The 10,207-nt window shown below is 40.6% G+C and overlaps 1 protein-coding gene and 1 long non-coding RNA gene across 3 annotated transcripts in view; one reads left to right on the top strand and one right to left on the bottom strand.

Annotated features, from left to right (window-relative positions):
- The first annotated feature begins 570 nt into the window (after positions 1-570).
- On the top strand, positions 571-4,936 carry LOC118014855. The gene is made up of 3 exons (XR_004680393.1): positions 571-1,168; positions 4,408-4,519; positions 4,627-4,936. It is a non-coding gene; the product is annotated as an uncharacterized LOC118014855 (long non-coding RNA).
- Positions 4,937-6,635: 1,699 nt separating this feature from the next.
- Positions 6,636-10,207, bottom strand: part of RAB2A (RAB2A, member RAS oncogene family) — a 94,395-nt gene continuing 90,823 nt past the window's right edge. For both annotated transcript variants that reach the window (XM_035011210.1, XM_035011211.1), the window contains exons 7-8: positions 10,029-10,097; positions 6,636-7,963 (exon numbers count right to left, since the gene is read on the bottom strand). In XM_035011210.1, coding sequence (XP_034867101.1) covers positions 7,868-7,963; positions 10,029-10,097 — 165 coding nt within the window. In that variant the 3' untranslated portion in view covers positions 6,636-7,867. The remainder of the gene's footprint in view (positions 7,964-10,028; positions 10,098-10,207) is intronic.

The raw sequence follows: 10,207 nt of genomic DNA, 5'->3' as shown, positions 1-10,207 counted from the left end.
CAAGGAGAGGGGCTGGGAGCAGATTCTCCCTCACCAGCCCTCAGAAGGGACCGATCCTGTGACATCTTGATTTCAGACTTCTAGCCACCAGAACTGTGAGACAATGCATTTGTTGTTTAAACGACACAGTTGTTTTTTTTTTAAGTAGGCTCTACACCCAACATGGGGCTCAAACTCACAACCGCTGAGATCAAGGGTCACATGCTCCTCTGACTGAGCCAGCCCGGTGCCCCTAAACCACACAGTTTTTAATACTTTGTTATGACAGCCCTAGCAAACTAATGATACATTATATAATAATCCTTGCTTTTCATCCCTAATGTGCCCATTGTCTGCATAAATACTTTGCCCATCGTGCAATGGTTGGTCAATGGAATAAACTCACTGTCCTTTTATTTATTTATTTTTAAAGATTTTATTTATTTATTTGAGAGCGAGCGAGCACAGAGGGAGAGGGAGAGAGAAGCAGTCTCCACGTTGAGCAGGGAGCCCGATGCGGGACTCGATCCCAGGACCCTGAGATCAGGACCTGAGCCGAAAGCAGACGCTTCACCGTCTGAGCCACCCAGGTGCCCCCTCCATAAGTACTTTTATTATACTAATTGCAAGGAGGATGTTGGAATATCCGTGCTTTCACATGAGTCAGCAACTGCTTGAGGGAAAGGTGTAACGTGGGGTCTGGCTGATTTGTACACCAGCGGCTCCCAAGTCGTGCACGGGCCTGTGTGGAAGGACGCAGCAGAGGGTTGACTTTGTGGCCCTTTACCAAGTTCCTGTAAATGTGAATTCTGGGCAGCAGCTCCTGGGGACTGGAACGTGGCTATTTTAATGCAAAATTAATTGTCAGATATAAGACTGCACGGGCCTGCTCTCTGGTGACCAGCTCACCCTCTCGCTAGGTGCCGGCCTTCTGTCCTCAATGCTCCGTAGTTTGCTAGCAGTATTCGCATTATCATAAATGATTTCAGCATCTCAAACCCAAAACACAACCCTCTTGGTCAGCTCCCACCCACTTTGTAATTTTCTTTTTCTCATTTATTTCCACAACAGGAAGGACATCGTTTCTAGAATTTGTGTGTTATCTCCACTTGCATCTCATCATCATCCCCATCGGAAGATCAGTTGTATACCTTTGACACCCGCTTCGATTTGGAGCTGAATTCCGGGCGTAAGGAATGATAAAAATTCTATCTTTAATGTCCTATCAAGAAAGTCCTATGTGTTCTATCTATGATTTTTCATGCAATCACTGTGTACAACTATTTCATGTTCTGAAGAGCATCTTGAGGTGTAGATTAAGTTAATTTGAGGCAGGAAGATGTAATATCCCCGGAGACGAATGTTTCTCTCAGGATGAGCTCTACATGTGCTGGGCCGTGAAGCGGCTCTTACCCTCCCATAAGCCCATGGATTCAACGCGACCTTTTACTGAAGGTACACAGACAACCCATCCAAAAATGTCCCCATTCACAAGATATAAGGGGTGTGTCAATTTCCTAGGGTGGCCGTAACAAAGGGCCACAAATGACGTGGCTGAAAATAGAAATATACTCTTTCACAGTTCGGGAGGCTAGAATAAGCTCCAAGTGAAGATGTCAGCAGGGCTGTGCGCCCTCTGGTACCTGGAGGGGAACCCTTCCTTGCCTCATGCTAGCTTCTGCTGGTTTGCTGACCATCTCTGGCATTCCTTGGTTTGAGGCTGCAGAACTCCAGCCTCCACCCTCACCGTCACATGGCCTTCTTTCTCCCTTGTGTGTCTCTGTGTCTTCACATGGCTACCTTCTTCTCAGGACCCTGGTCACACTGACTTCATTTTAACTAATTAACATCAGTAAAAATCCTATTTCCAAATAAAGACAAATTCTAAGGTACTGGGGTTAAGACTTGAGTATATTCTTTTGGGGGTGGGAGGGTGCAGTTCAACCCATTACTAGGGGATAAGGTAAACCTCACAGATTTGAGGGCAACTCATAAGGCAGCATTTTTGTTTAATGAGACATCTTATTTACAAGAACGTGCGTAAAACATATAAGCATAGTTAAAAAATCATAAGGCAAATATCTATGTAACCCCCACTCAGGTCAAGAAACAGAATCTTGGTAGTACCAGAGAAGCCCCCTGTGCACCCCTCCTTTGTCAGAACCGTCCTCCAGGGTCCATCCAGCATCCCACATTGAATTTAGTTGTCATGGCTCCTTGAATCTGTGACAGTTCCTCATTCTTTATCTTCCATGACCTTGATATTTTTGAAGAATGCTAGTCGTTTTTTAAAAAGATCTTATTTATTTGAGAGAGAGCAGGAGTGGGGAGAGGAGCAGAGGGAGAGGGACAAGCAGACTCTACCCTGAGCACAGAGCCCAACATGGGGCTCGATCCCAGGACCGACCTGGAGCCGAAATCAAGAGTCAGAAGCTTGACTGAGACACCCAGGTGTCCCACTAGTCACTTATTTTGTAGGACGTGCCAAAGTTTGGGTTTGTCTTGAGGTTGACGTTATACATTTTTGGCAAGAGTCCCACAGAATCATGCCCTTCTCAGCACATCCATCAGATGGTACACGATGTCCTCACATCTTATTGATCATTTGATGAAGGAGGTGTCAAGTTGGCTAACCACCAAGTTAGTATTCTTCCGTCTCCAATAATATCTTGTGGGGATACAAGCAGACTCTACCCTGAGCACAGAGCTGAGCCTATGTACATATCTTGTCATTCTTTTGCCCACTGCATTTAACATTCATTAATGATTCCTGTCTTTAACAGTTACTGTGTTTTTGAGGATTTTGTTTACATCACGCCTTCTAGCTCTATTAATTGGTATTCTACTGTAAGGAAAGCTGTCTCTTTCCCTCATTTATTTATGCAAGTATTCACTTATATCATGGATGTTTGGTTGCACGGTTTACAATTGATTGCTAGCATTGAGTTATTTTTTTCTTCTTTTTTTAAAGATTTTATTTATTTATTCATGAAAGACAGAGAGAGAGAGACAGAGGCAGAGGGAGAAGCAGGCTCCCCGCAGAGCAGGGAGCCCGATGCAGGACTCGATCCCAGGACCCTGGGATCATGACCTGAGCCGAAGGCAGACGCTTAACGGACTGAGCCACCCAGGCGTCCCGAGTTATTTTTTTCAAAGCATTCCAGATTTGGCCATCAGAAGCATTAAGTTGGCTCCTGAGTCCCTTGTCATGCCCCCCTTTCCATCCCCACCATTTTATGAGCACTCCCTTTTTTGGCATCACAGATATTCCGGACTTGTTTTATGACTTCCCTGCCCCAGCCCTGGAATCAACCATTTCTCCAGGGTGCCCTAGTTCCCTTTATAGAAGGTATTTAGAAACCAGTATTTGTGTACTAGGTGTACTGACTGCTGCTGGGGTGTCTTTACTTTTAGGCCCTTCTCTCAGTGGACAAAACTAGCAAAGGTATATGTATATTCTCACTCATCCGTCTGTATTTATCAAAGCATCTGTACATATAAAAACCTCCTATTTCAATCCAACACCACAGGGTTCATTCTAGTCTTTCTCAACCTTTGTGACTCCTTTTCTCCAATAATGAAAACCTGTTTTCATTATGGATCTTTCATTATCCACAGTATATTTATTTGCTCAATCCAAATATGCTAAAGGTGTTTTTAGAATTGCTAACCCATAACCCTTTACTACCTACAGTATAATTGTGTATAGTTTGTTATGTCTTTAGCCTTATACAGTCACATCCTGTTCTCAAAGTTGCTGGTTGTATGCTAGTTTTCTTTCCTGTCCCCTTCAGTGTGGTAATGTCACTCATTTGTAATATAGGCAGGTTCGTTCATTACTTTTTATTTCATTTTGAGTTCCCTGAACACCATGGCTGGTTTCAATTATTTTTGGACTACGGAAAACACTACTATGGTTCTGAGTCAGAGCTAAACAAAAATGTATACTGAAAGAGGGGTCACTTGTCCCAAATACCCCATTCCCAATCCTCCTTACTTTCCACACTGAACCCACTCACCCTCTGTAGGTAAACAGTCTCATTAGTTTCTATTCTTGCCGTGTTTCTTTTACACAAGTGAGGAGATACATGCATATTTTCTTATATTACCTTCTTTGTTATATCATGGTAACCTGTAGACACCCTTGCACTTTGCTTTTCTCACTTAATATATCCTGGATATGATGACATCAATTCATAGAGCTCTTCCTCATGCTTTGTAAGCTGTGTAGGACTCCCTTGGGTGGATGTACCATAGTTTATTCACTCACTCTATGTGTAGACATTTAGAGCATCTCCAATAATATTGCAGTGAGCAACTTCGTGCATTATGCGTGTGCTTTTTGCACTGTTGGAAGGTTATTGTCAGGGTATTTTCCTAGAAGTGAGATCGCGGGGTCAGTAAGTAAGTACATTTTGGTTTTCTTAGGTATGACCAAGTTCCTCTCCAGGCAGTACTAGTTTGCACTTCCACTGGCAACATGAGAGTGTTTCGCCAACAGAATGTGTTGTCATACTTTAAACTTTTCCCAATCTCACAGGTGAGAAATGTTATGTTTTAATTTCTGTATGTTTGAATTTTTATATTTTAGGGATATTTCAAAATCTTAAGGATGAACTTTTTCCTTTTTTTTTCTTTTCCTATCAGGATTTTGGTCCTTTGTCCTTCAACTTTAGTAGGAGTTGGCCTCATGACATTAGAAAGCTTATGAGGGGCGCCTGGGTGGCTCAGTCAGTTAAGCGTCTGCCTTCAGCTCAGGTCATGATCCCAGTGTCCCGGGATCGAGTCCCACATCGGGCTCTCTGCTCCGTGGGAAGCCTGCTTCTCCCTCTCTCACTCCCCCTGCTTGTGTTCCTGCTCTCGCTATGTCTCTGTCAAATAAATAAATAAAATCTTAAAAAAAAAAAAAAAAGAAAGCTTATGAATACTGAAATATACACACTGGCCCTTTAAAGTTCCCCATCATGACTTCAACCAAGTAAGTACTACTATCTAGTAAATACCAGTGTAATATGAAACCTACCATGGGGCTAGTTTCCATTTTCATTTGAACACCAAAGCACATTGTAAACTCTTTTTTCCTAAGAAACTCAGGTTGGTATTTCAGTTTGTCTCTTTGTATAGTCAATTCTTATTATGAAGTAACATTTTCTTTATATTATTTTTTTTAGCTTATATAGTCAAACCCTATCCTGTCAACCTTAGTACTGAGCTTCGAAAGGGTTCCATTACCTATGAGAGATTTGTAATGTGTTCCAAAGCCAGACATAAATCATTGAGTGATTAGACACATTTTGGTATCATTTACATTCCCACTCTCTTGACTATGAGAAGATAAATAGGGACTATTTTCCTGTTAACAGGCTATTTTAAAATTAAGAACAAACTGTGTATAAAGATTCAGTTCAGCTCTCATGCTGTTTGGATTATGTATCAAATTATATGCTACTCTTTCAAAAATTTGCTTCTGATTCAGTTGTCTTAAATTCAGAAGACAAATAGTTGACGCTCTGTCTTTATGAAGATTATGACTTTGGAATGTTACATTGGTAAGACATTAAAAGTTGTATTTAGTTTTTTTAAGGACTGATTTTCTAGCTCTTACATGTGTTCACAGATGCTGCAAAAATTGATCAAATATTAATTAAAGACTCAATTATGGTATTAAAGATTCAATTATAGGTGCCGATATTATAGTATTTATGATAGGGCTAATAAAATGAGCAAAGAGGAGAAACCAGACACTAACACTGCTTTGTCAACCGACGTAGTAAAGGACTCATCACACATATTCCTTAACGGTAGATGAGATTTGTGGAGAAAGTGGTAATGAATTATAGAGAAGTCTACTACTCACCCCTGCTGCCCAAGACGGAAGCGGATTAAGATTGCTGTGGGAGGGGCTGTAGGAGAGCTCCATCTTTCCTTAGGGTATTAAAATACACGTGCTAGTCTGCTGTTGTTTGTTTTTACCATTTGTTTCTCCTCCTATACATGATTTATAAAAGAATTAGGGGAGATGGCATGGAAAACAAACACACTGAACTTTTGGAAAAGTTAACGGTGGCTTAAAACGAACAATTTCCAAAGAATCATCCCCTTCCCGGGATAGAGCAGAACAAGTCTTAGTCGTTCAAACTTTTTCTACTCATCATTAATGACAGTGAATGGTAAGATCAGTGAATTTTATATGACCACTTTAAGGAGAGACAAGTTTATAATAACAATACTCAAGAAACTTGATTTCCTCTCACCTCTCCCTCTGGCCTCCAGGAGTTCGTTAAAACAAACCTGAGATAACATTAGGTGTTTTCCCACAAGAGTAACGGCAGAGCTTTGACAGAGTATTGCCGAATCTTCAGGGAAGACCCGCAGAAGGTTGAAGTCAGTGAGTGAACTGAAAGGTGTTTCATACTTAGAACTTCTTTATAAACCCTTCTCGTAGTTTGAATGCGCCTTTGTGCTGGTTTTGAGAGGTAGGAAATACTTGCTTACATCATCAGTCACAAAAAGAATTTCAATATTGTGAAGAGTTTGATCACATTTAAACAAAGTTTTTAAAAAGGGTGTTAAACAGGCTGACCCTTTAAAAAATATGCTCAAATAAATACATGTGGACAGACTAAAAAAATGATGTGGTCATAATAAAAAAGGAACACTTTTATACATAGGATTTTATTTTGCACTGCTGTAACAATTTCATTATAGACCAAGGGAGGGGGAGAAAAAAAAAAAAGGATAAAACCACCACACTGAGTAAATTACTAAAGCTTTTCTACTTTTGACAGGATTTTCCATCTGGTAGATTTATTGTCAGATCCCCTTCAAAACAGACAAGATGCTTACCATATTTTAAAGATTACAGGTTGCCACTGAAAGAAAAATTTTACACAGTCACTGTACATCAAGGTTGAAAAACTGTCCTGCATGAAAAATATACTTAGAAATCATGTGAATAAAAGCAAAAGAAAACATTATTGTGTTTAAGGAAAGATTAAAGTCCTCATAATGTGCCATCTAAATGTGGACATTCATTCTTCTTGGAGTCGCTTAGGTGTAGGGAGTTCTTGCTTCTGCCCATTTCACTCATTATACTGTGTTTTTACCCAACAGTATTCATTAAGGCAAACAAATCCTTTTCTGAAGAGGTCTTAAAGAAATTGTGGACATATAGCAAACTTTTGGCATTAAAACAGGTTAACACATACATAGCCTTTAGTAATGTACATTAAGCATATTTTCTTGGACTAGTGACAAGAAAAGATGAACATGCTTGTTAACAATGTCAAAAAGTTTAAAATTCAGTGTCCAAGCAATTCCTAACAATGCTTCTGTAGCTTTAAGCTCTAAACAGTATAGAATTTATGCAAATGCATTAAAGAATTCAAGCTTGGCAAATTACACCCAAGCAGGTTAAACTGTATATACAGAAAGGAAATGATAAATACAGAATTAAAAGAGTCCTTCTGGTTTTCCTTATAGCCTTGGAAATTGACAAACTTTTTGAGGACAGTTCTAGAATATTAAACAGTAGGTCACCACAGGTGTGAAACCTAACCACACAAACTGATTTAAAATACTCAAGATGACTTTGTAGTGTTTTAATACAGTTTTCAGTTCGTAGGTAAGGGCACAAGACAACATTTAACAAAAATAATCACATCAATTGACCTAGAAATCAAATGCAAATAGATATGAATACAATCTCCAAAATCTGTCTTTTTAAGTGAACATTAACCATTTATTCAAAGTTATACAAGAATTTGAAGGATTAAGAGTCTCCTGTGACATAAAGCCATTTCAAACAGCTTCACGTCTCAGCTGAGCAGGAGAGAGCGAAAGAGGAAGTGAGTGGCCGCATCTGGGCAGCGAGACAGTAAAAACGGGCTCAGCAGCAGCCCCCCCCAGCCTGTTGTCCTCCCTGATTGCCGGCGTGTGTGGCGTTCGTAGCAGCGTGCTGAGGGCCGATTTTAATGCCGTTCGCCTGGAACAGAAGGGGGAAGGGATAACAAATGTTAACCGGACCCGTCCAACCAGTACAGCTTCACTAAACCTGAAGAACTCCGCTGAATTCCTTTTGTGTTAAAAAATTGTTTTCCCCCACTGAATTCTTCATGATGTAATTTCTACCAAACGACTTGGGAAAAAAAAAAAGACACGAAGCAGATTTTTGCGACAATTACAACCGTATCTCTGAGGGCATGTTCCTTCCTTGTAAAAATAATACCGTGGAAATCCTTCTGAAAAGATTTCTTTACCCTCCCAGGCCGTCGTGCGTGGACAGAGCCCGGGCAGTGCCACTTCCCCAGGCGCTCTCACGATGGAGACGCTGTTTAAAACGATGACTGCAAGTAATCTCTAAAGGATAAAAACAGGCCCAGCCCTAGGCCGCTCTAATACGACGTCAAAGCTTTTCTCGAGACAGCGCTTCTGGTCCATGTTGAATCAGCTGTGCAGGCTGAGGGCATGTGAGTGTTCTGTGTCATCAATAATTTCTATGATCCCCAAAGACATGGCAGCTTGCCAAGAACCCACACACAGAGTAGTGCTTTCATTCATCAAACTCACACTTCTGTCTTAGCCCTCACTCCCTCGAGTGGGTTTTACCTACAAATACAACACTTTGAGAAAAGTAATACAGTAGCTTCAGAAATTAAGCTCTTAAGGAAACTTTACGTCACAGTAAATCTCAGATTTATAGCGCTTGGCAGTTGCTCTGCAACAGTAGTAGCCTGGGGGTTTCTGGCACTCGCTCGGTATTGACAGCAGCTGATGTGGTTTCTTTTCGCTCTTTTGACTCCTCTTTAATAAAAAGCATGCCCTATGGCTCATTGGTTTTGCCCCCTCTGGGCTGGTAGCAACTTCTTGAGGAATCAAGGAGTCAGACTTGGCAGCAGGCCAAATAAATCGCACGGCCTGTTGGCTCCTGACAGCGCCGTACAATGGAAGCTGCACGGCGCGCAGCAAAGCAGTCAGCTACTATATGGAACCCGACAGCAACGCTGAGCGTGCCCTCGTACACACACGCCCGATCGCTGCGCCGTTTACCCGGCCTTAGTCTCTGCACGGGGCTGGCTTCAAAGTAACTCCGAATCTACTGCCCTAGGAGCCCAGGAGGTAGGATTTAGAAAACAGAGTACTCCAAATTAAAAGAGATGAGAAGATCAAGCACTTTTGGGAAACCTTGGGCAAAACTGTTGTTTCAGCAAAGAATACTGAGGCGGGTATCGGAGAGCCTCGTGTATGTACAGGCCAAGAGCCACACACGCAATAAGGGATCCCTAACGCCAGGCATTCCTAATCGCGACTGTGGGAGGGCTAAGGGCTTTCTCTTGGAAGCAGTCTCAATACGGAATGGCAGAAATATCTGTGTCAAAGCAAATAATCTACCATACATCCACACAAACATTCTGAAAGAAATCAATGCAAGGTGGGGATTTAGGTCAGAATGATAACCTTTGGTAAACACTCTGAATTACATGCTTCAAAGCTTTACATTTTATCCTAATCATATTCATCAAGTAATTTTACAAAGGAGACACAACCAAAAACAACGCCAATTGCCAGTTATATATATTAGTCTCCTGAAAACATGCTATGCTATACTGGGAGTCATTTCCAAACTGGTTATTTCTCTCTTTCATACTAGACAACAGAGAGAGCATCCTGCATTAGTAACATAGTACGTGCATGTGCACACTAGAAAATTATTCCCCAAAGCAGATGACACCATATGGAGGCATGGATGAAAGTGGATTTTCTTCTCTCTTTGGAGGGTTTATCTTTTTTTGCATTGCTTGCAAAATGGTCACTTATCTTAATCCATTTTCACAAAGTGATGCTCTACTAAGAACATAAAAACATTTACCTATTATAGAACATAGGACAAATTTTCGTTAGAGGATTATAAACTAATAATGTGTTAACTGACATCATAGACCCATTTTAGGAATTAAAAAAAATATAAACTCATGAATCCACGTAGTAGCTAAAATTCAACTCTAAATTAATACTAGCCAATAGTATTTATTTATGCATAATATATATACCTCGTTATTAATGTCAAAGACTCCTTCTTGGATTTTCTCATAAATTTCTTTTGCTGTATTAATAAATGCCTGAAATATAGAGAAATTGACTTGAATTATTTAAAATCACAGTAGTAAAAGAACATTATGTAAAAACTCTGTAGAATATCATAAGGTTCCATATAAGAAAATCAGTCAAT

The sequence above is a fragment of the Mirounga leonina genome, unplaced genomic scaffold (assembly GCF_011800145.1).
Source record: "Mirounga leonina isolate KUSES-001 unplaced genomic scaffold, KU_Mleo_1.0 Mir_165, whole genome shotgun sequence".
In the NCBI taxonomy this organism is placed as follows: domain Eukaryota; kingdom Metazoa; phylum Chordata; class Mammalia; order Carnivora; family Phocidae; genus Mirounga; species Mirounga leonina.
The sequence above is the reverse complement of the archived record's forward strand: the minus strand, read 5'-3'. Positions and strand labels throughout refer to the sequence as shown.